This window comes from Taeniopygia guttata, chromosome 8 (assembly GCF_048771995.1).
Source record: "Taeniopygia guttata chromosome 8, bTaeGut7.mat, whole genome shotgun sequence".
Classification (NCBI taxonomy): Eukaryota; Metazoa; Chordata; class Aves; order Passeriformes; family Estrildidae; genus Taeniopygia; species Taeniopygia guttata.
In genome coordinates this window covers 2,363,508-2,388,876 of record NC_133033.1, presented here as the reverse complement: position 1 = coordinate 2,388,876, position 25,369 = coordinate 2,363,508, and the positions used below count along the sequence as shown (strand labels likewise).

At 45.2% G+C, this 25,369-nt stretch overlaps 2 protein-coding genes across 19 annotated transcripts in view; one reads left to right on the top strand and one right to left on the bottom strand.

The window, feature by feature from the left end:
* Positions 1-1,188: 1,188 nt before the first annotated feature.
* USP1 (ubiquitin specific peptidase 1) lies at positions 1,189-13,075 on the top strand. Of its 6 annotated transcripts, none has more exons than XM_072932991.1 (9): positions 1,189-1,324; positions 1,642-1,835; positions 3,009-3,132; positions 3,444-3,551; positions 4,049-4,209; positions 4,690-5,402; positions 6,514-6,684; positions 7,795-7,996; positions 11,437-13,075. In XM_072932991.1, exons 2-9 carry the CDS (start codon positions 1,675-1,677, stop codon positions 12,149-12,151), a joined length of 2,355 nt encoding a protein of 784 aa, XP_072789092.1. In that variant the 5' UTR covers positions 1,189-1,324; positions 1,642-1,674; the 3' UTR covers positions 12,152-13,075. The 6 variants fall into 6 exon arrangements, with proteins under 6 accessions (XP_072789092.1, XP_072789094.1, XP_072789093.1 ...); XM_072932993.1 differs by having other exon boundaries at positions 1,196-1,324; positions 1,670-1,835; XM_072932992.1 differs by having other exon boundaries at positions 1,223-1,327.
* Positions 13,076-15,330: 2,255 nt separating this feature from the next.
* Positions 15,331-25,369, bottom strand: part of DOCK7 (dedicator of cytokinesis 7) — a 95,255-nt gene continuing 85,216 nt past the window's right edge. For 9 of the 13 annotated variants that reach the window (XM_030278539.4, XM_030278542.4, XM_030278543.4 and 6 more), the window contains 7 exons: positions 22,824-22,949; positions 21,883-21,972; positions 20,853-21,089; positions 19,182-19,325; positions 18,298-18,404; positions 17,173-17,340; positions 15,331-15,871 (listed from right to left, as the gene is read on the bottom strand). In XM_030278539.4, the coding sequence (XP_030134399.4) occupies positions 15,829-15,871; positions 17,173-17,340; positions 18,298-18,404; positions 19,182-19,325; positions 20,853-21,089; positions 21,883-21,972; positions 22,824-22,949 (915 nt within the window). In that variant the 3' untranslated portion in view covers positions 15,331-15,828. Of the gene's footprint in view, positions 15,872-17,172; positions 17,341-18,297; positions 18,405-19,181; positions 19,326-20,852; positions 21,090-21,882; positions 21,973-22,823; positions 22,959-25,369 lie in introns of all 13 variants that reach the window. The other 4 variants (XM_030278540.4, XM_012575321.5, XM_030278548.4 and 1 more) reach the window with 2 other exon arrangements.

The window sequence follows — 25,369 nt, the reverse complement described above, 5'->3', positions numbered from 1 at the left end:
GTGCTGAGTGTCTATTAACTGCAGGACCTGGGCAGTGTTTGCTGAGCAGAGCTAAAGTTCACGAGGCAGAGCTGGGGGGGAAATCCATCCATCCATCCATCCATGCTCAGTGGGAATGCAGCATCCCAACAGCTTCTGGGGATCCCACAGGCCAAGGAAATAAATCGATATATTCACCTTGGGAATCTGAGCCCTGCATGTGGAGGCACATGTGGATGTTTTACCTGCAAAAGAAATCAAAGCCTGTGCAGGAGCACAGCCGTGACTGTTGGAATTACACAATTCCTTCCATAATTCATACGAGTATTTAGGGATAGTGACTTGCTGTAATAATTCATTTATGCAGCAGCAAAAAAAATCTGAAAATATTGCAGGACTGCAAAAAAAAAAAAAAAAAAGTGATTTTTGTGGAGTTCGGTTTGCGTTAGTGCTTAACAGGAGTGCCACACTCAGGGCAGGCAGCAGCAGCTGGTCCTGTGCAAGTTCAGCTTTTGAGTGCTCAAATTTGGGGTAATTCACCCCAAAATCCAGATCTGGGTACTGCCCAAACTGAGTTATGCAGTTAATCCTATAAAATATCTTATGTGAATGAACCTTTCTGTTGGAAAACCTGTATGAATAAGCAACGTATATCCTTTATGTACAGACGGGAGGTGCTGGAGGGGCCAATTTAAAGAGCAGAACGCAGAAATCTACAGCATTGTCCCACATTCCGGCTTTTTTTTAAGCGTGGCGACCCCTAACCCGCCAGCTTTGCAGCCTTAACAGCCTCAGTGCTAAGTACCATTGGCTGCCCGGTGTCCAGGTGTGCTGGCGGAGCCCTGGGGCCGGGATGCGCTGGGAATTCCGCTGGGAATTCCGCTGGAATGTGCGGATTTTGTGGGAAAAGCGCGGGAAGCTCCGGGGGCCGCTCGCGGCCACTGCGGGCCCTCAGGGCGGGGAGGGCGGGAAACGGCGCCGCCGCCTCTGATTGGCCAAACCGCGCAGAGGGCGTGGTCACAGCGGGACCAACCCACCTCCCGCCGGCGGGGAGGGGGGTTAGACGGCTCTCCCCACGCCAATGGTACAGCCCGAACCCGAGCCCTTTGGCCGGGCCGTTACCAGCGCCCGCGCGCGCTCAGGCAGGACCCACAGCGGGCTGCCCGCCGCGTTGCCTGATGCGGCGTCGCCCTTGCGCGGCCACTAGCGGCATCACGGCGACTACCGGGAGCCGGCGGACATAGCAGCGGCGGGGCAGCGCCGCGTTCGGCATGGCTTCCGCCCGCCGGCTCGCTTCGGCGGCGCGCTGGCTTTACCGGCGTTCTCACCGGGCGGCCTCCAGCGGGTAGTGGGTGTGGGGGGGATTGCGGCGCGAGGCGGGAGGGGAGGGGCGGGGGGGGGTCCTCGCCGGCGCGCGGAAAAAAACGCGCCAAGTTGTCCGGCGGTGTCCGCGCGGTCTCCATGGCAACGGCGCGCGGGAGCGGGGCCGGCATGTAGCGGTGAGTGAGGGACGGGAGCCGCGGGCCCCGCCGGCCGCGGGGACCATGAGGGGGGCGCGGGGGGGCGGCCCCAGCCCGGGGCGGGGGGCGGCGGGTCCGCGCTCGGCCCCCTCGGGGAGTAAATGGCGCCTGGTGTGCGCGTGTGTGTGTGTGTGCGCGCCAGGTGTGAGCGCCCCGGCCGCGCCCCGCAGGAACCATGCCCGGCGTCCTGCCCGGCGACAGCGCCAGGGCCAGCCCCTCCAAGAAGAACCGGCTGTCGCTGAAGCTGTTTCAGAAGAAGGAGGCGAAGCGGGTGCTGGATTTCGTGGAGGCGCAGGAAAATGAGGCGAAGGGAGCGGAGTTGCGAGGCGCCGAGATGTGAGTGCCGCGCGGGAGAAGTTTGGGTGCCGGGGCTGCGCCGCCATCCGCGCTCCTTTCGCTTTCGGCTTCTCGGGTAACACCGCGCTGCAGCACGGCTAAACAATTAATTAAACTGCGATCTAAACACAATTAATTAATCCGCGCGCTAAACACAATTAATTAACCCGCGCGCCTCACTTACATTAACGTGCGCTCACGTTAATGTAACCGGCGGGGCGGCTTCGTCAAACCGAACCACCTCACTGCTGCAACCAATTCATGTTTCAAAAAAGCGGCACCGGGGATGTTAAGTTGGCACAAACTTCGGGATCGCGTGCAGAAGTTAGTTTTTAAAACCTGTTTAATGATTGTGGCCAACTTCTAGTAACTCTTTTTAAAAAGCTGCTTTTATTCCGCTGCGATTTGCTCTTTTGGTATTTTGGATTGGGATCCGTCGAAAAACTTGATTTGCTTTAAGTTAATATAAATAATTATTTTGTCACTGAAGTATTTATATTAAAATCTAATTTTTGCAAAGCGACCTTTAATGAAAATATGAAGGATCTTTAATTGTGGGGTTGGCTGTCATTCATTAGGGCTTTTCAGGCCCTAAGCAAAGCTATTTCATTGCTGGTGAGGGGATTTAAGTGGGAAAAAGAAAATTATGGTCAGTTAGATATAGTTGGAGACTTTAAAATTTGGTTGTGTTGTGTCATTACAATGTATAATTCACTTTTAGCAGTGATTAATAATAATGATAATCTATAATCTATACACTAGTGTATAGTGTGTCAGGTTTATTGGATTCTTTTTCTAGGGGTTTTTTTCTGGTTTTATGCTTTGCCTTTGCACCCAGAAATGAAATTATGTGACTGGAGCAGGGGACACTGTAAAAATACATTCTAGGCACATTTTTTCTGCCTTATCAATGAGGAAAGAACATACAAAATTATTTAAACATGGGATTTTCAATCCATTAAATCAATCTCCTGCTATATAATGTGTTGGAACTTGGAGCACATGTTCCTCCTGTGTGGTTTTGGGGGGTTGCTGAGGAGTCAGTGTGAATTCAGACACACTTTGGCAGGGTTTAGACCTGCATGTCTCAGTGCTGAATTCTCTGAGGTGGGGAGAGATGAAGGAGGGATTTTTTTTCCAGAGTGTCTCTTACCCCATTTCTCTGTTTCCCAGTGACCAGGTGGTTCCTGCAGCACAGCCCCCCTCCCTTGTCAGCTGTGAGAAAAAAGACAACATGTTGCCTTTTGTGGGCTTGAACAACCTGGGCAACACCTGCTACCTGAACAGCGTCCTGCAGGTGAGGCCATGTCCAGAAGGGAGGTTTTGGACAAGCACAAATGGGTGAAATCAGTTTATTCTGGGTGCAGTGTAAAGGGCATCTCATTACAGCAGAGAAATTAAGATGCTGCCGCAGTAAATGTGTGCCCTGTGGTTGTCCTGATTGGGAAATTCTTCAATTTCCATACTGGGGGTTCCTCCCTGCTGTGAAAAATCCTGGATCTTTGTGTGCCTGGGGAGGTGCAGAGCTGTGTGGATTATAAATGTGCATTTATGTTTGGAATAACTTCTTACTCCAGTTATTCTCGTGTTTTCAACTGTTGCTTTCAGGTATTATATTTTTGTCCTGGTTTTAAAACTGGAGTAAAACATTTATATAACATTATTTCAAAGAAGAGAGAATCTTCAAAGGATGAAGGAGAGCAAAAGGCAGAAAAGGTAACAAATCCCCACATGTTCTTTATATTTGTAACCTCACAGGCGAGGCTGTCCTGAATGTAGGGAAAATTTAACTGATTTCTGTTCTTAAGAAGCTTTTCAGCATTGTTTTCTACACTGTTACTTAAGGTGAAGATGTATTTTAGTGGCTTTGAACTTTAGCAGAATTTTTAAAGTCTAACACAAGAAATTTGAGGAGGATACCTGACCATGCTTCTGGCACAAAGATAATTATGATACAGTGCCTGGAGCTGATGGAAATGGGAGTTTGGACAAGGATGGTTTGGGATTTTAAACTAATGGCTAATTGGGCTTTTATGTTTGTCTCCTGCTTGGAAAAAACCAAAATATTGTCTGAAACCCACCTGCCTCCCATAGCAGACAAAAAATTCAGCCAGATATAGAAAACCAAGAGGGAGGGGAGGAGAGAAAAATGTTAATTTGTGACCAATGTAACTGTGGCAAGTGTTCTTATTCCTTTTGCATTGTTATTGCAGGGAAGCTGTAAAGAAGATCCTTTGGCAAGTTACGAGCTCATCTGCAGTTTGCACTCCTTGATCCTTTCAGTGGAGCAGCTTCAAGCCAGTTTTCTCCTAAACCCAGAGAAATACACGGATGAATTGGCCACTCAGCCCCGAAGGCTGCTGAACACCCTCAGGTACAAATCCCCTTCAGTGCTGACAGAATTCTGTCCTGACATTTCCAGGCTGGTGCAAGGTAGATGGCCTTAAATTTGACCTGAAATTTTTGATGGCCTTATAGGCAGCAAGATTTTTGTGCTTTGTTGGCATTGGAAATTTGAAAACAAATTTGAATTTTGTAAGACTAATGCAGAAGGGGTTTAAAACAGTGCTTAGGTACAGAAGTGTTATTAAATTACAGAGAGGTTTGGGTTGGAAGGGACCTTAAAACTTGTCCAGTTCCACCCCTGCCAGGGATGGGAAGGATTCCCTTGGAGCTGAGGAGCTCCACTGCTGGCTGTGTGTAAACTTCCCCCAGCCCTGTGACAGAGGGGACTCCTCTCTGTGCCTGGAGAAGATCCTCCATGACTGCTAAATCCCTGATTTCAGTCTCAAATCACAGTCCCCAGTTAGCAAAGGATACCAAACCCTCATGTTTTGCTCTTTTGTTTGCACAGAGAGCTGAACCCCATGTACGAAGGGTACCTGCAGCACGATGCCCAGGAGGTCCTGCAGTGTATCCTGGGGAACATCCAGGAAACCTGCCAGCTGCTGAAGAAGGAAGAGCTGAACAAACTGCCTGTGGAAGAGCCTGCAGCGAAACTGGAGGAAAAACCCAACCAAAACTCTGAGAGCAATGGGTCTGTCAGCCCTGCTGAGGCGGAGGATCCCACCCTGGGCAGCCACGGCGGAGACGCGGCCAAGGAGAAGCTGCTCAAGGCAAACGGGAAAAGGAAAAGCGACGCCGAGGGCGGCAACGCCAAGAAAAAATCCAAAGTATCAAAAGAGCAAATTGCAGCAGAAGAAAATCAAAGACAAACCAGGTCCAAGAGGAAAGCCACGGGAGAAAAGATGGAAAACCAAACGGACGCCATTGCCAAGTGTTCTGGGGACAGCGAGAGCGCCAAGCCCACGCAGAAAAAGTCGCGCCTTAGGTTAAACTGGTTAAAATCTTCCTGCAGACAGCCCAGTATTCTGTCTAAATTTTACAGTCTAGGAAAGTTAACTACAAACTTGGGATCCAAAGAGCCAGGGAAAGAATATGACTGTGAGTTCGAAGAGTCAGCTGTCAAGTGTGAAAATGGTGACAGTAAAGAAGAATATCATGAACCATCGTCTCCCGTGGAAAGCCATCATGGAAAAGGAACTGAAAAAGAACCAAAAAAGGAAGGTTGGTGCACAAGTGGATGGGCTTAAAATTAGTAGGATTAAGAAAGTACAATGCGTGGGAAGTCAGCCTTCAGACTGCACAGCCTGCAGAGCCCTAAACACAAAATTAGATTTTTCAGGAATTGAAGATGATTTTTAGGAAAGAGAATTTATTTTTATACGTGTTTGTAATTTTTTTCTTTTAGAACTTGACCTGTTTAGCTTAGATCTTGAGGCATTTCTCTTAACATTCTGTAATCATTGTACAATATGTATGAAAAAAGGCTGAATATTACCAGGTTTGTATTTACCACTAATTTTTGTCATCCATAGAAAGAGCAAGTGGATTCAAGATGTAAAGGGATATTTCTGGCAGGAGCAAACAGAACCAAACCCTACTAGCTATGGTTTTACAAACAGTATCCTCTTTTTCCCTTCCAGTTCCTTAATCTTTCTATATTCCCAACCTTCCCAAGAACCAGGAAGGACTCAGGATGTACTAAAGATCTAATCTATTTAGATCTCACAGATACCAATTAGAAATGCTAATTGGCTGGCAGGTCTGGATTTTGTTTATGTCAATGAAACAAGATACATGTTGAGGGAAGGGCCTCAGAATGAATCCAGTACTTACTAATTTGGAACTTTCCACCCACCATTTTTTTATAAAAAATTGAAGGAATGAAGGGTCTTTTGAGTTGTGCATTTCTTCTGCAGATTTGGCCAAAACTGGCCAGTAAATTTAGGAAGGAGATGACTGAGAATGAAGAGAAACCAGGCAAACCCACAGTGTGGCGCTCCCTGGGGACATCAGCAGTCCATGCTAAGGACTCAGAGCATTGATGACAACCAAATATTCCAGAACATGACACTTCACACTTCAAGTACAAAACAAGGGCCCAATCTTAGAGCAGAAATTAAAGTTCTGAGGCCCAAGAGACAGAGGGCCCTTATTTACTTACAAGCAGGTGATACCATGAAAACTGCTCGTGATTTGTTTTGCTTTTGAATTCCTGTCTGAGCTCCCTAAAAGGCCATGGCTGTAACAGTGATTTTCTGAGGATGAGCAGGTTCTGAAGGGTCTCTGGAATGAAGTGGGCCTTGCTCAGGGATGTGCCATGTCCTCTCTCCAGGTACTGAGCTGGCTGTCTTCGAGCTGGTGGAGAAACTCTTCCAGGGCCAGTTAGTGCTGAGGACGAGGTGCTTGGAGTGCGAGTGCTTCACGGAAAGGAGGGAGGATTTTCAGGACATCAGTGTCCCAGTGCAAGAAGATGAACTTTCTAAAAGTGAAGAGAGTTCTGAAAGTAAGTAATTCTCTCAAAGAAAAAGGGTTGTGAGGTGTGTTCTGCCTCAGCCAGCCGTGGGGAAGGACAGTGCTGCAGTTAGGAAGGAACATGGCTCCTGTTTGTGCTGGCTAAAATTAGAGGCTGTTATCTCCTGTCCTGATTAACTTTAGACTTTGGAAACACGGTGCTGATAATGTTGGCAGATCCAGATAATATTCAAATTGCTCCAGATCTTAACACATAGCATGGACTGCCTACAATCTGTCACTTAGGCACCTGTTTTCCTGCTTTTGAATAGGTAATTTCCTTTGATTTGAGTCTTTTTTCTTCTGGATAAGAAATTTTGCTGCTTTTTCTTCTTCTTGTAAGAAATATTTACATTTTTTTCTTAGAAATAAAAGAAACACAAATCCAGTTTTTCTTAGTTACTCTAAAAAAAAAAAGCAGTATTTTAGATTGTTATTTTAATAACATTCTCATTATGCTTGTAAATCTTAGTCATGTGGTCCTTTAACAAATTTTATTGATCTATATGCAGTTTTTTAGCTATTTTCAAAAGGAAGCGTGCCAAAAATACATCTTGAAATGAGAATTTTAAGGAAATTAATTTTAGTTGCCACTGACTTAATTTGGAGCAGCTTTTCCTGCTTTTTTTCCCCGTTTTGCTGAAGGATTCAAAGGAAAATGTGCAGGGTGATGTTCGTGTGCGAAGTGCTGCCGACAGCGGGTGATCCTGTCAGCAGTGTGAGGGTGGCAGGGGAGGCAAAATGCAAGAAGTGAGAGGGAACTTTCTGGTTATTTTGGGGGTTTGCCTTAATAAGTGAAATTGTGGTCTCATACAAGCTCTCCATTTCCAGACATGGCAACAAAATTGTGTGATCTGAAACGAGCTTTGGGAAAATCCTAATTTTGAGTAACGATAGCCATTAAGTGATGTTTTCATTCCTTCCTGAAATGCTCCAAAGGTTGGAATACATCACGTATTTCTCACATACTGAGTGTTCTTTGCAGTGTTGCAGGTTTGGAATGGTCTGAACTTGACATATTTTGTTTTGTTGCACTTCTGGCGGGATGCTTTGGAAATGTAAATATTGGCATATCCACGAATGCAGTGATTTTCTTTTCTAGTTTCTCCAGAGCCAAAAACAGAAATGAAGACTCTGAAATGGGCAATTTCCCAGTTTGCCTCAGTGGAGAGGATTGTGGGAGAGGACAAGTATTTCTGTGAGAACTGCCACCACTACACGGAAGCTGAGCGCAGCCTTTTGTTCGATAAAATGCCCGAAGTGATCACAATTCACTTGAAGTGCTTTGCTGCCAGTGGCTTGGAGTGAGTATGCATTGCCTGTCTTACCAAACAGGGTCCTGCAGCAAGGGAAATCTTACCCCAGGAGCTGAAAATGCTTTGGAGTGTTTCCAAAAGATTCCCAGGTTGGAATTAAATTGCTGGGATGAAGCCCCCAATGCCATAAAGGCTCTGTGTTGTTCCAGGTAGTGGCAGAAATTACTTCCAGAAAAACTGACTTTTGGGAGACTCCTTAACAAAAAGTTTTTAGCTGTACTCTTGGAACAACCTGATATTTTTTAAAACTTTATTTGCTTTAAATATCCCTTTATTTAAGGGGATATTTAAGTTTTAAGTAAATAAACTGAGTTCAGAGGCAGCTTAAAAGTGCTTTACCAGAACAAGTAATGAGAACAAATCTGCATTTTATGGTCTGATGTTGTCTCTGCCTGAATGTGAGTACTAAAAAGATGAATGTGAATGGAGAAAAAAATTTGATCAGGACTTAACACACTAAAGAGCCAACAGTTGTTACCCCAGAATTAACCAATTCCTTTAAGCAGATTTTGGTCCCTACCTGAATGTGAACACTGATATTTTGGGGAAAAAAATAATCAGATAAACATTTTAAAAAACTAATATTAAAAGGGAAAAAAATCAATTACTTTAAAAACACAGTAGTATCAGCATAATTGATATTCAATTACAGAGTAATCAGTTTGGTATTGTAATTGTAGCAATCCTTATGTTTTGAAAGAAGTTGTGGGAGTGTTCTTTATCTTTTTTTTTAATACTTAAGAATTTTGGGATTTTCGTTGGGATGAAACAAAGAAAAATCCATCCCCACAGCACTGTACAGGAATATCCAGGTTTCTGACAAAGCAGAAAGGAAATCTCCTCTGCCTCTGCAATGTCTTTCCATACAAGTCCAGAATCATAATATACAAAATTGTCTCTTCATTGATCTCCACAATATTTACTTAAATACTGATTTGTATATACTGACTTACAGCTGCACACTTAAAAATCATCACAGTTGAGTGGGAAACATGAACATTATTTTCCATTTGCTCTTGTATTTCCTATTTTCCCGTTTCCATGAGAAAAGACCTGCAGTTAACCAATCCTCTCCTGCCTCACTCACCTCTTCTGTCCTGGCCAGCTTCAGGTCCTTGCTCCAAAACACTCAGACCAATTTCCAGGTCAGAGTGATTCCAGTCTCTTGTGGTTTTCCTCATGTGTCCTTTCAGTCATTCCATAAATTTTCTGCCAAGGGCTACCAGTCAGAGATTAAGGAAGTCAGAGTGGAAAACCTGACATAGAAACCTGTGATGAAGCTGAAATTCTTCTAAAAGAGTTTCTTTATTTTTGGGTTGAATGTTTTGTTTTGGGCAAAACCCTATCATTGCTGAAAGTAGTAACAAACTCTTCTACTGGGTTTAAACTTAAATTTTTTAAGATAAGTATCTTCAGACAACTTTCAGCTCCCACAACAATTTGGTAATCTGGTCTGCTCAGTTTTGCTTTACTGAGTTCTCTGGTGACTAAGTTGTAAATGAATGAGAAATGAAGGGTATGTAAATATTTGCAGTTAATAGGGATTTTATTACTCTTTTCTAGATGCTGCTTTGCAAAGTGTTTTGTTTTAAAATAAAGCAGCCAGTTTGAAAATCTCCTTGCCTGGGGAGGAATCATTCTCTTTGGCAATTGTTATGTGGGGAAAAACGCCAGGCCATGTGAGAGCAGGCTGTGAAGCTGTTTAGAAGGAATTTGTTAACTGGTAACATGTAGTTAAGCATTTCCACTATAGAATTTTAACAGTCTGTGAGAAAATCAGCTTTTTGTCTGGTGAAATTCATTGCAGTTGGTAAAATATCACTAATTTATGGTCTAGAAAGATGTGGCTGCAGAAATCAGGTTTGCTGTGTTTGAAGTTCATCAGTCAGAGCAGGCAGAGTACTTGGCATGCAATTTTTCTGTCTTTAGATTCTTATCATTAAGAAGAACAAAAAGCTAATAGGAAAAGATTTCCTCTCTTATTTCCTCCTCTCCAAATCTTTCTGATGCTGGATGTCATTGAGAAGAAAGGTAGAGCCTGCTTTTTCCTGTTTTCTGTGACTATGATTGTCCCAGTGTGCTTGAGTGCAACTGGATTTGTAATCCAGGGTATCAGCCAGCAGTTCTGTGTTTCCTGACTCTCTTCTGAATATTTCTATTTCTGGCTGCTGACAATAGGGATTTTCAGAAGATTTAAGTTTTATTATTTCTGATTCTGTGCTCCTCTGTGTTCTTTTTGGTGGAGTGAAATGTGTATGGTGAGAGGTGTGAAGTGAGGTTTCACTGAACTGGAGTGACTGAGGATCTGTGTGTGTCACTGTGTTTATTTCTGTGTCTCAGGGTTCATGGCTCTGAACAGGGGTGAGGCAGAACCAAAATTAAATCCAGGAAAACAATAATCATAACTGCAGATATGCCATAGCTGCAGTTTCCTTGGATTTAAGTTATTTTTTCCTATGATAAGAGCAGTGAGCTCTTGGAAACCTCAGTTTTACAGGGCTTGTCTGTACTCCCCAGTATTTTTCCCTACAACACCCTCACAGTTGAGTAAGACAGACTGAGTCATGCCTAGAATTTATTAGGACATCACAACCTATTGTTAAATAAAGGGGTTAATTGATCTGGGCTGATGCAATGTGTAAGTCATCAAGAGCAGAATCATTCAAGGAGGCTGATGCACAACAAAATCCCAACATTGACTTTCCCTTCAAACTCTGTAGAAAATCCTTATAATGAAAGGACTTTTTCCTCTCCTGGTTAATTTGTGTGCTGTGAACAAAAATACTGAATATTTACGGAATACTAGAGGCTTTTCCAAAGTAAATTAAGTACAGAATTGTTTGAAATATTAGAATACTGTAGGACAGCTAGTGAAGAATCCCAGGTGAGCACCACTGGCACAGCTACAGTGCACTGAGGGGAGCTGAGGAAAATTAGTCACAATCTCTGAGTGATATTAAAGCTACTTGAAAGTAAAATAAGTAATGCTTTATTTAGTAAATGACTCTTTCAGGAGGAGAAAAAAACAAACCCAACTCTGCTTGGTTCAGCCTTGGCTGTTGAAGAGGTTTTTGGTTTGTTTTTGAACAGGATGCTGAGAGAGAGAAGGGGGTGTTTGTGCAGAAATAGGAGCAGGAGTGATAACAATCAGCTGAACCTTTATCATCATTATTTAAAATATATCTTCAGCTGATACTTTAGAAAAGGGATCTCAGAAATCATTCAAATTTAGTTTCTGGGCTGTAAGATTTAACATTACAGTCATACAAACGCCTTTCCTGAGCGGGGGTGCTGGTGCTGAGCCAGGGCAGCAGGGAGCAGTTCCCATCATTAATGATTTGAGGAGAAAGGCTGTGGCTGCACCTCTGGGCCACCTGAAGTGGTTTCTGGGAGGTGCTGTGGCATTTCATCTCGGTGTCCCTTGCCAGGTTTGACTGCTACGGGGGCCTGTCCAAGATCAACACGCCGCTGCTGACGCCGCTCCGGCTGTCCCTGGAGGAGTGGAGCACGCGGCCCACCAACGACACCTACGGGCTCTTCGCCGTGGTCATGCACAGCGGCATCACCATCAGCAGCGGCCACTACACGGCCTCGGTGAAGGTCACCGACCTGCAGAGCCTGGAGCTGGACAGGGGCAACTTCCTCCCCGAGCCAGGCTACGCCGCGCTCAAGCCGGAGCCGCTGACCGAGGAGGAGGCGCGCGCCGTGGCCGAGGACTACGACGACGGCGAGGTCTCCTTCAGGCCCAGCGGCGCCGCGCCGCCGGGCAAGGTGCTCAGCAAGAAGAACATGGAGGCCGTGGGGCTGCTCGGGGGGCAGAAGAGCAAGGCTGACTGTGAGCTGTGTGCCAGCAAACAGCCCAACCCCGAGAAGCTCCTGAGCGTGGCTCCCGAGCCCCGCAGCGAGCCCAGCGCCGAGCCCAGGGCGGAGCAGGGCGAGCCCGCGGCGCTGGGAGCCAACGGACTGGAGAACAAAGCCCTCTACGTGCTCCAGAGCCTCAAGGAGTACGAGGGGAAGTGGCTGCTCTTCGACGATTCTGAAGTGAAGGTCACAGAGGAAAAGGACTTTCTGAATTCTCTTTCTCCGACATCGTCATCTACATCGACTCCTTACCTACTGTTTTATAAGAAAATTGTAGAGTGATGCTGTACTGTAAATATTTGGGATTTGCATACACCTCTGGCTCTGATTTGCATCCAAACTACCTGGAAGCAACGGCTGTTTGTTTTTTGAAGCTACTGATTCTTCATCCTTCTGGTCTATTTTTTTCTTTGGTGTCAAGTGGCTCAACTCGAATTAACAGAACGTGACATAGGACTTGACTCACACCATAACTTTTCTGCTGGAGAATAGTGCTCTGACCTTTTAGAAATAACAGTTTGTATAGATTCTAAACAATGCCTACAGCACCAGTAGTGGTTTTAATGCAGCTCTAGGTCTCAGACATGCCTGTTGTATTATTAGCTTCTTTTTTCTTTTTTTTTACCCTTTCCCCCCTTTTTTTTTTTAATAAAAAGTTATTTGTATTCATACCCTGGAGTAAATGTATATTAACTAGCAAATTTCATCAGAAGTTGTGTATTTTTGTAACTTGGGAAGTTCACATTTAGTCTTTGGGTAATGGACGTGTTTATTCTCCTGCTCCCATACTTTCCTGCTCCTTACAACTTGAAGCACAAGGAAAGGAAAAAAAAGGAAGGAAAAAAAAAGAGGCTGGGAACCTTGTCCAGAGCATTGGAGGGAACTGAATTCGTGGAAGTGTTTGACTGGTCTAATTTACATCTTGATGCATAGTTGTTAATGAGCAAACTGTAAATAAGTGTGATTAATACTACAAACTAGGGGCAGAGTGTAGTGTAATTAAAATAATTTTGTACTTTGAAGAGTGAAGCCCTCAAATCTGCATCTCTGTTTGGGGTGGTTGGGAACTTAGTGGTGACCTTCTAACTGAAGTTAATTTGTACCTGGAGCTGACAGAAACGTGGGGGAAAGGAGAGTGTTTGGCTTTGATGCTTTGTTAAGAATGTACATAAGAAATAAAAAAGTTATCATCAGCATCTGAGACAAGCAGATCAGCCTGTTGTGTTTGGAAAGGGGAAAGCAGAAAGGGAAAGGGCTTTGGGAACAGTTACAAAAAGCTGGGAAATGATCTAAAAGAATTCAAGTGCTTTTAGAATACATTCTGTGGTTTTTAGCTGGTTCTTGGACAGTACCTCCTAATTTGAAGGTACTTTTTGACTACAGTTGTGAGGTTAAGGGGAAACATTGCAAAACTAAAACCATTTGCACTAAATACTAGAGATGAAAATCTTAAATTGTCTGTCAGAGAAATTGAAAGTGACTCCTAAAAACTAATAATTAAAATCTTAACAAATATGACTCAAAAAAGGGGGATTGTTCAGTCTGTCCCAGGATGGATGGAATGACATTAAGTGGTACTGCAGGCTTTGAGTAGGCCCTGGATATAATTCACCTTTTTTCACTACAAATTAATTTATTTACAGGAAAACACCTAAAAACCTCTGCCTAGTTAATTCTGCAATACTTAATTTTTACTATCTTTTTATTATAATGTTGTATAAACATGGAGGTGAGTCAGGGAAAATCACTTTTAGTGCATTTTCCATGTTAGGTTTGACCTCTGATTATTGTACAGGCCTTGATTTCGCAGCGTAAAAAATCTGCAATGACAAAATACACTTTCCCTTTTCCAAAGCATTGCACCATAATAATAAATAATTCCAGAATCTAAACCAAGAAAAAGCTGCATTACAAAAATACCAGTAATCTTACCTTGCAAGGGCAGCCCAATCCCATTACAGAATGCAATTTTTTAGGCTTTGCTGAATTTCAGCCTGCAAATGAAAGTTTATTTTTCCACACCTGGCACAAGACTTTTATCTTTTTCATTCAACTGCAGCATCAGGAATGTTCCAAGGAAACAAAATACCATTATTTACACCAAAATAGGATGTCAGGAAGACCCAGCTGCCTTCCATCATCCCAGCACAGCTTGGGAGGTGATTCTTTGTGGCAGCTGAAAACAGCCTCAGCTGGAAAATGCTGAATGAAAACCCCTCCTCTGGCACAGGGAGAGGGATTGGGGGTGGATTTTTGGGATATTCATTCAAGCACCACTTGCCACCCCCCTGAACTTGTTGCTTGTAACTCCTGGCCTGGAGCAGGACCGCTGTAAATTAAAGTTTTATCCTTTCATGGCTCCTGGGATTTTTTTGCACTGTGTAAATATTTTTAATGCCTCTTCCTGTAAATCTCTTCCAAAGCCCTTCCCTCCTTCCTTAAAATTTTCCATTCTGAGATTCCCTGACTCTAGTAGCACCTCCAAGGCCTTGTCAGCACCCCTGGGCTTTGCAAGAACCTTGGAATATCCATGAAAAGTTTGGAATTTTCCTTCTGCAGGGAACTCCATGCAGGTGTTCCTGTGTTCTGCCCTGTGACACAGAACCAATTCAGGCACACAAATACCACCACTGTGCAGCTGCTGGGATAACAGAGCATGGCAGAAGTCTCCAATAACCTAAAATAAGTAGCAGGAAGGGGGAAAAAAAGACCAAAAAAGACCCTCCCCACCCTAAACCTTCACTGGTGCTGCAGAAGGGGGCACTTCATGTATAAACCCATTTTTCCTTCTATTTTATACATATATATATAAAGAGTATGTTTATAAAATTCAGGTTTTCTGTGTATATCTGGTTTTCTATGCATATTTAGGTATTTATAGAGAGAGAATAAATGTGTTTAATCACACACCACCTCTTCCAGGGGACTTTGTTCACCACAGAGAGGAAAAATAGTAAGGACAAGATTTAGGAGTTGTGGACCCAGCTCCAAATCTGATGTTTCCTGAAAATGCAGTGTTAGACCCCAAAATATCTGCTGTAAAACACATCTTTCTTCACATAAACAGCAACGCAAAGAATGCTTTGCACCCTTTTAAACTGTTGACACCATTTTAGGTTCTTTTGCCCTGTGAAATTAGGCTTTAAATTAAAAAATGGACACAAAATGAGTTGAGTTCCATGGACACTGCTAATTCCAGGGGTGAGGAAATGCTGGGACCTCCCAGCTGCTGGAGATGTCCATGAACACACAGAAGTGAAGCTGAAACTTCCCCTGAGGTGAAGAGGTACCAAGCTGTGCCTCCATCTGCTGCTGGCTACAGGTGGAATTATTTTTTGTTTGCAGCAAAAGAACAAGGATAATAAACAATCAGCACTTGGTTAATTAATGTTACCATGACTTACCTTGCTCTGAACCTTTTCCCCAAGGATGCTGAGCCCTGAAGTCCAATGCACAGGGAATTAAAGTGTAAACATTCACATATTTAATAGTACCATCAAAATAACCATCAGCATCATCACTACATTAAAAACTTCCAAAATGCATTTGCGTATGGTCCTAATATAAATTAAATATAGGAACTAAAAGTAAAATAAATTTAACATTAGGTAATGCTATAAATAAAGGTAAATGCGTTTAGTGTACCTTTGAGTCATAAAAATGCCTTAAAAAACAGGTAAGTTTACAGCTCATCACCAATACTCTGGATGCCACTGCCATGATGTTTTTTTTTTTCTTTTCAAACATTGAGAAGTCTACATTTGACAATTCAGAATGATTTTTTGGCCACTGAACACTTTGATGGAGGAAGAGGTGTGTGGGATGTCCAGGATGAAGTCCAAGTTTTATTTCATAATAAAACTTCTTTGATTCCCAGCGCTGATAACAAGGCTCTTTTTCTTTTCAAAACCTTAATTTTTTAAGTGCTTTTTTTTTTTCTATTTTGGTTTTTAACTCGTTTAGATTTCCATTTTGCGAAGGCTCATCCTGCTGAAGGAGTCTCTGAGGGAGAGAAAATACAATGATGAGCTCAGATTTTCCATGGCGAAATAAGAAGCCTCACCAGATGAATGACTCTGAATTGATGATTTCCAGTATTTCCTAGAGCTGGTTACAACAAAAATTAAATCCACTGGCATTAAAACTTGTTGCTTTTCCAAGGAATTTGGTTTGGGTTTGTATCTGGGATCATCCAGAACACTGACAGAAAGTTTAATTCCTGTGTACACACAGAAGCAGCACAAACACCTGCAGAACTGAAATCTTATTTAAATCTTTCAAACACATCCCTAAGGTGGAATTTGCCAGGAATACTTGGAGTTGGACTCAGTGATCCTTGTGGGATCCTTCCAACTCAGGATATTCTGTGATTTTCAGGCTATTTTATGTCATACCAGTATTAGGCTCCCTGCATAGGAAGATCAGATAATAATTACCACACCAAAAGCATTTGGAGGCTTCCTGGCTGGGCAGGGAGGGAAGCTCTGCTACTCCCACCATGCCAGCCAGGAAAATTTGCCAGGGAACAGCTGGGACACAGAGCTGGGGAGAGCTCCCAGCATCCCAAAGCTGGGCAGAGAGGGAAGGGACCTTCCTGCAGCACTCCCAGGCAGAAACTCCCCTGAGTTCATCTCCAGAACATCCAGCCTTGCCCTGCTGCCAGGGAACTCCACAGGGGTCACAGATTCCTGCTGGGAACCACTCCTGGTTGTTCTGGGAGCCACAGCCTGGCTGGAAAGGGACTGTACCCAAAATCCCCCTGCTCATCCACCACCTGCACATGGAGGTTTTGGTCACCCCAAACCTGGAATTTTCCCAGACCAGTTGGAGCACCCTGCTCTGGCACAAGGTGCTCATGGCAGGGGTGGGCTTGGATGGTGTTTAAAATCTTTCCAACCCAAACCCTTCTGTGATCCTGTGATTCCCACAGGGATTTTTATGTCCTGTCTCACACAAACCCAATCTCCAGCTTCCTGGTCTTCCAGCACCAACAATTTTCACCCCCTGGAGCGCCTGATCCCCGTTTCATTGGGAATAAAGTCCTGCCATGCTGAGAGTGGTTTTGCATCTAAAAAGAATGGGATGCAGGATGGAAACAAAAAAAAAAAACAACTGTCCTAGCTGAGGAACAGAAAGAACGTTGCAAACACCACCTACCACAGCTGCTGGGAAGGGAATGTGCTCTCAGGAGGGACAGAGGGGAAAAGGGACGGGCTCAAAACAAAGAGATGGCGCAGGATCCCGGGAAGTTCTGAGCCCTCAGTTTCACACCCTGTGCCCCAAGAGGAACCCCAAATATGCACCTGTGGCACGTGACAGGCAGCACTGCCTTGTAGAGCTGTGGGATCTTCCTGTTGATCAGGGGCTGCAGAGCCTCCTTGAGCCGGTGGTAGTTGCGCTCCAGCTCCCGCTGATATTCCTTCTGGTCCGGCCCGATCAGGCTCTTGTTCTTCCTCAGGGCATCCTCACACCTGCAACACAAACCCTGTGAGAGCTGGGCACGCAGAAAGAGCCCCTGGCCACAGGTTTGTTCATCCAGTGGTACAAAACCAGCCACTCTGTCCCTCTGGGATCACAGAGAATATCCTTTGTCTTGTCTTCTCATGATCAGGGCTCAGCTGAACCACCTGGTGTCCAGGGGGCAAGGAGAGGGGGTCACATCTCCCATTTCCAGAGTGACAACTCCTTTTTTATTGTCATTTACCCTCCAGTTACATCTATCCTCTCTGAAGAGAAATGAAAACTCATTTCCACAGCGCCACTTCCAGTCTCAGAAAATTTAAAGATGGATAGAATCAGGAGAGATTAATAAACAGCATCCTGGGATGTTCATCAAGAACTCTTCTGCTTGAAAAGATGTAATTTAAATAAAGGGTAGGAAAACAACTGTATCAGCAAAGCCATTTATTTCACAAGGGAAAACTATGCTTCCCTCGGATCTATTTGCTCACAGCATTTTCATTTCAATTATTTTGGTGGTTTTTTAAAATTTCTTGGTGCTGTAAAAGATGCTGGACTGCAGTTTGCATGACTCAAGGAAAGTAGAGCAGCCAGTACATTTCTCCAGGGAATTGTGCCAGCATCCCTCCACTCTGCTTGGAGAAATTAACTTCAGAACGATATTTCATCTCCTGGCCACTCCAGCAGCGCCTCCTGACCCTGCCAGGCTGGGAGCTCTGGCCTGCTCTGATTCCTGGGACACTTCACAACTGAGCTGGGATCTATTCCTTCCTGCTGAACAGCAAAGGCCATGAAGCCAGGGAGCAGCAGCACCAACAGGGAAGGGCTGGGCAGGTGAGGAATGAGCTGCACATGGAACCTGGGCAGGTGGGGGGACACCAGGACAGCCCTGGGTCACTGCAGGTGTCCCTGCCTGGGGTGGCAGCAGCCACTGCACCTGGCAGGTGCCCTGGGGACCCTTTCCCTACCTTTTGGTGAAGTCCTTGAAGCAGAGGCGGAGTTTGTTGTGGTGTCTGAAGAGCTTTGGATCATTGGGGATTTCAGCCAAGAACACTTGTGCAACTTCTAATGGTCCCTTTAGGAGAAGAAGGGGCACAGTGAGCTTCTGGAAACTGTTTGTCATATCCAATCACTGGAGAAAGTTCAGCCATACAGAAAACATCCACAAAACACAACATTTCCTTACACAAAGCATCCTGAAGAGCTGCAGATGGGAAATCTGGTGTAAATCACCAACCTCAGTGACAACCGAGTCTCCTTTAGGCCTTGCTTTGTTTTATTTAAAACTCTGCTTTTGGAAAACAGTGTGAGAAACTGCACAGATTCTCCATTTGTTTTCCTTTATAAGGACTCCTGACAAAGTTTGCTCAACTCACAACTGAGGCAAAGTTTAAACAATGCAGATGGAAGCCAGGGAGTGTTTGCCAGCACCACAAACTCAACCCAGCACTCAGAATTCCAGCTGATTTTTTTCCAGCTTGTGCATTGTGCTTTACTCAGGCTCCTTCAGCTTTTCCTCAGTTTTTCTCCACTGCTTTCCATTTTGTTGAAAATCCACAGCAGGACACAATCCTGCAGAGCTTGGCTAACAAAGGGAAATTTAGGGAAGAGGAGCAGGCAGAAACAACTGCAAGTGCCAGGAAGGAGCAGTAACTGAGGGAGGGATGTTTCTTCCCAGTTTCTTTCCACATTTTCAAGACTCTTACTCAAGCAGCAAAATCAGAGCTGGCCTAAGCCTTAAGTGACCTTAAACACATCCCACAGACTGCACAGGGAAAAAAAATCCAAGGGAATTGAGAACAAGGCCCCAGGCTGTGCACTTCCAGAGCGCAGCTGGGACAGTGATGCTCACCTGGTTCACTGTGGTACCTACTGATCCCTGCAGCACCATCTGCAGCATCTTGGGGTCTGCAGGGTCTTGGTGGGTGGCAAAAGCCAATTCCTGGGTTTTCTTCTGCATGTCCTCGATGGCGACTTCGATGGGGGTCAAAATGATCTAAGCAAGAAGCCAGAACAGGATTTTTGTCATGGCTGAGCTTGGCAACCAGGCACAGACCTTCAGGAACACCCAGACCACAGTGGGGTGGTGTTGGAACCCTGGTTACTGAGAATTTTAGGCTTTCTGTGCTGACAGACACTAACCCCCAGGAGAACACTGCATTTGACCTAAAACCATAAAAAAGCTTCCAAAATTAAATAATAAAACTAGGATTATAAATATATAATTTAAATAAATCACATAATAAAAAACTTTGAATTTAAAAGTTTAAAATATAATAATACATATAAAACAAAATTAAAAATGTAAAACAAAAACTAATCCTTCTTTTTCACCTTCTTCTTCATAAATTTAAATAATATTATACAATTAAATAAAAAATCCACATTACAAACCACAAATAATTTATTAAATTAAAAATAAAAATAATTTAAATATCATTCCTTAATTAAACAATTTACCCTTATAAAGCCATATTAAAAAAACAACTTCATTTTTAATTTGTTAAAATACTATAAAACTCACAATTTATAAAACTATAATATAAATTAAAAATTAATAAACATCTAAATCCAAACAAAAAATACCATCTCACACATTTAATCCCAACCTTAACAAACAAACAAACAAAAAAATTCCACAGGGTGGCACCACTAAGGGGTGGAGGATACCAACAGGACCTCAGAAATGCATGATCTTGGTTCAGTGACATCAGTAAAAGGTTTGATTTGTAGATGTGTTTCTGGGCTCCCCAGAGCTGTCTGGGATGTTTCTGAGTGGCACTCGTGTCCCTCTGGACCACAGCTGATGTGCCCACCCTTGGAAAATTAACAAACCTCCACTATCACGGAATTGTGGAATGGTTGGGTGGGAAGGGCTCTTAAAGCTCATCCCATTCCACCCCCACCATGGGCAGGACACCTTCCCTAGACCAGGCTGCTCCAGCACCAATCCAGCCCAGCCTGCAGTGTGGCAGCACATTTCTCTCTCTCTCAGGATTTTTCATAGAGGTGCACAGAGAGAAATGAAAGAGAAAACAATTTCTACTTCTGCTCCTTGTTTTCCTATGTGGAATGTGTTTGGAGAATTGTTTACCTGGGGTGGTTGCTGGGTTGGATTCTGGTGAGGATTGTTTGAGATCCAACACACCTGGGGCTGGACTCTCAGAGAGGGTCATGAGTCGTGTAAGAGTTAGAGAAAGTAGTATGTAGTTTTAGTATTCTCCTTTTATATAGAATATTAATGTATTTTAGCAGAGTTATAATAAATAATTCAGCCTTCTGAATTGAGTCAGACATCCTCATTTCTTCCCACTGGGTTCTCCTGCATTTACAACACTGCAGAGCTCCCCAAGGGCCCCTGCATGTACCAGCTCTGGAGGTGGTGGGGCAGACACATCCCTAAACCACTCTGGGCTTAGTTTGGGTTAATGGCACCGGGGAGAGGTCCCTGGGAGCCCCTGGGGTGAGCTGAAGGAGCCTCCCGCACTGCCAGGCACCGTTTCCCACCCAGCTCCGGCCTCACCTCCTCCTTGTGGATGACGTTGATCCTGGTTTTGATGTAGGGGAAGGCGTGGGAGGTGGTGAGGATGGTCTTGCGCTTGAACTGCTCGTGCAGGTCGCCGTGGGCGCGGCCGTCCAGCGTGAAGGGCGTGCAGTACATGAAGCGCCGCAGGTTGTAGTTCTTGTCGAAGTAGGTGATCCTGTCCTTCATCTCGTACGTGTCGAAGTAGGGCTCCACGTAGGTGATCTGGATGTAGGCCTGCAGGGCCAGCAGGGAATGTGCTCCTCAGCTGAACTGGCCCAGCTGGAGCCGTGTCCTCACCACTGCACAAACTAGGGCTGGGTTTTGCCTCCAAAAATCCCGCTCACACCCAAGGGACCGCCAGTTTGTGGGGTGGGTAAAGCACAACTCGCTGTCCTCCCCTTCTCATGCCTTTCACATCATGGAATGGTTTGTGTGGAAGGCAGCTTAAAGCCCATCCAACCCACCCCTACCACAGGCAGGGACACCTTCTCCTAAACAGGGTTGCTCCAGCCTGGCCTCGGACGCTCCCAGGGATCCAGGAACAGCCACAGCTTCTCTGGGCACCCTGTGCCAGGGCCTCACCACCTCACAGTGGATTTCTCCCCAATATCCAATCTAAACCCTTCCTTGCCCTGCCCTGAGCCATAGTCCTGCTTCCCATGCCTGCTCCAGCTCTTTCTGCTGCTCTTAAAGGATGTGGCACAAAGGTGACAAAATGCTGCAGCTGCACTAAAGGCAGGGAATGGCACAGCCCCTCCTTCCTCGCACCCAGCACAGCAAGGCCAGCACAGCCTCTGTCCTTTCACCTCCTCCCTTCCCACCCACCCCTACCAGGGCAGGGAAGGGAATGCCCAATTCTGCATCCCTTGCTGGAATGATTTTCCCAAACTCTCCATCCAAGCAGACACAAGATGCTCAGTACATGGATTTTGTTGCCACGTGGTAAAATTCAGGGGAGAATTTGTCCCACTGCATTTTCAGCCATTCAGGACCTGTTCCACCTCCACACCTGCACTTGTGTCCTTACCTTGTTGGGATCAAGTTTACATTTGTCCACAGGGTTTGAGTCCTTGATCACTTCCAGCACATCTTCCCCAAACCGTTCTCCATAAAATCCCTACAACCAAGGAGAAAGAAAAAAACATCAAATGCAGCCCTGATGGGGGCTGGGGACAAAGGCACACTCAGGGAGGTGAAGCTCCACATGCCTTTCACAGAATGTGATCTGCTGAACCCAGGAGAATTCCAACAGTCACATTCCAGAGGCAATGGGAAAAAACAAGCCCTGGAAAGCAGGAAAGCCTTCCAACAGTGCCTTTGTTCTGAACGAGGCATTTGGATTTGTTTTGTGTCTGTGTGCAACTACAATGGGTCATTTTGGGATCCACTGGTATTGGAAATGATAAAAGGTTTAAATTTCAGTCAATTATTTAAATTAACATTTAAATTAATTGTTTTAATAATAACCTATATGTATATATAATTATATTAATTATAAATACTGTGTTACTCTTAAATTACTCTTTGCCAGCATTTAAAAACATTGTCATAACCTACTTTTGTGGGAGCACAGCCTGGGAAAATTAATGAATCTTTAAGTTTTGATAAACCCACTCTGCTGTGCTCCAATGAACAAAGCTTGAGAGAGAGAGAGATGGACTGTTCTGGAATACAGAATTTATGGACCACAAGGACATCTTGGAGAAACCAGAAGATAAAGAAGAGACTAACAAAGACTCAATTTATGCCTTGGGAAGACCCTACTAGAGGAAAAAGATAATGGGAACACCACAAATTTTCAGGGAGAGCCTCTGATCAGGGAATTCCTCTCCTCCCACAGAGGTGGCATCAGCAGGAGGGCAGGGGACACTAGCTCCAGCTCTCAGACACCCAAACTGCTCCTCTGAGGGGCTGTTCCTGTGAAACAACTGATGGGAAGCAGTTAAACTTCCAGTGAAACCCTCTCACCTCCAGCCGATGGGAGATTTCAGCCAGCTTGGTTATTGCAGGTTCCTTGTAAACAAACTCTTGCTCATCCAGGTCTCCAAACTTCGTTCCATAAAAACCAACTCGGAAGTAGGTGCCAAACATCCTCTTTCCATCCTAGGGATGGAGAAACAAGAGGTTATTTCAGGGTGGAGACATGCACACCCTCAAGCACAGCTGCAGGCAGGCTCCTGAATTTATGTAAAAAATGAAAAGAAATTAAAAAACAAGGGAAAAAAATTAGAAAGAAAGAAGGGAAAGAAAAAAAAAACCACACCTGGAACTCAGCATGGATGCATTTAGCAGCAAACACCACAATGGAATTATAAACTAACATGGAATTCTATGGATCAGTTATGACCATTAGCCCAACCCTGCAATGACTTCTCCCAACCCAGGAGAAGCCTGGAGGTGCCATCACGGAATTATGGAATGGTTTGGGTTGGGAGGGACCTTAAAGCCCATCCAGTCCCACCCCTGCCATGGCAGGGACATCTCCCACTATTCCAGGGTGCTCCAAGCCTTGTCCAACCTGGCCTGGGACAGTTCCAGGGATCCAGGGGCAGCCAGAGCTGCTCTGGGAACTTGAGACTCAGCACCCTCACAGGGAACAATTCCTTCCCAATATCCCACCTAAACCTACTCTCTTTCAGCTTAAGAGCCATCAGATGTCTCTGAGAGGCAGCCAAAGGCAAATCCCTTTGTTGGGATCATTATCTGAGGCTCTCCAAAGCCTGTGCAGAGACCCTGCAGGGGTCAGACACCCCTGGGATCACCCAGCATGGATTCCCCCCATATCCAGCCCCCAGGAATTGCAGGGTTGGGCTCAAGTCAGTGTCCAGTTCAGTCACACAACACACACACAAACAAACACAAGTGCTTTTGAACCAGCATTCCAGCTGGGAGGTGTTACACTCTCTAGGAACTGCCTAGGAGAGAGGGCCAAAGTCACTCCTGGTGAAAGCAGATGCAATCCTGTGCCATGTACCTGCTTCCAGGGGAGCCAGTGGTGAATTTGGCCCCGAAACGCAACAAAAGGAGAGAAACAAGAAAGATTTTTGGCTGGAAAGGCAACGGAGAAAATCTGATTAAAAGAGAGAGAGAAGAAAAATGCTTTAAAAATTAAACACACCTTGCTTGTGTTAAAGAACTCACGCTGCATGCACAAACCAGGGATGCCTTTCAGCAAGAAACTCCAAAATGTTCACCTTTACTCTCGTGACAAAGTGTGATGCAGTAAAGGACACTCAGTGTCCCTGAGCTGGGTTAGGTTTTGGCTTCAAACAGCCTTTACAGGTGTCCTGGCTGACAGGTTTTATTTTAGCATTTTGCTATGGCAAAACTGATCTCTTGTGGTGATAGTGAACACGATCTATGGAAGGCAAAGAGGATAAATAAGCCAAACTAAAATTAAAAAAACCCTTCAGGCAAACTCCAGACTGCAAAAAGCACTGGCATAGCCACTGCCTTCTCCTGGATGGAGGAAAGTCTGGAGCATCTCCCTGGAGGTGCCTGAGGGCCAAAAACTTCCACTTCAGAGCTGAGCTCTGCCCTCCTGAAGGCATCTGGGGTCAATAGCAGCCCTCATCCCAAAAAAGCAACACCTGGCTGTGCCCAGGCTGCTCTAGAGCCTGTCCTTCTGGGAATTCTCCTGCAGAGGGGCTCTTCTCCAGCCCCAGGGCCGGGGCTTTCTGCACACCACAGGATCCCAGGAGCCTTCCCAGGGTGGGAACTCCAGCTGCAGAGCTGCTGCTGTTTTATGGATGTTGCCATTTCCCTGGACTCCCTGTCTTTGTCCAGGGCCCATCCCTCTGGATCCATGCAGGATTGAGCTACTGAACCGTTTTTTCCTCATCACTATCTTTTCAGAGCCAGTTTTGGGTAACATTATCCACCCTAAAACCTCTCAACACCCAGCATTTCCAGCTTCCAGCTCACTGTCACAGACAGAAGGCTCTGACTCCAGGGCTCCTTTCTCAGAGTCCTTCTCAAGGCAGCACCTGGTGGAAGGTGGGGTTGGAACCTGATCTCTTTAAGGTCCTTTCCAACCCAAAGCATTCCATGACTCCGTGTCAGCCTGAGGGGAGCTGCCACATGGATCAGCGCCCCAGGGCCAGCACGAGGCTTGGCCATGCTCCATGGGCAAATTTGTGGGATCCTGCCCCAAGCCTGGCACTGGGTGGTTGAGGACACACTGATTTCTAATTAATGAGCTTTTTCCTTCCTCCTGGGCCAGGGGTTTGCAGGGTGTGAAGCATTTGCAGAACCAGATCCTTACAAGCGAGTTTTTGCCATGGACACCTGCCCAGGCAGCCCCTTGTTACAGGCAGGGTAAAATTGGTAAGGGAGGAAGAGAATGCTGTCTGTTGATCAGCAAAAAATCACTGAGGAGTCCTGCTGGCATTTACCAAAGGCATAAAATAAGAGTTTTGGAGCACTGGGGAGCCCCAGGAGTGGCAGAGCTCCAGGGAAGCCTGGTGAGATTCCCTGTCCCTGTGTGAGGCCAGCTCCCAGCTCATCCCCATGCT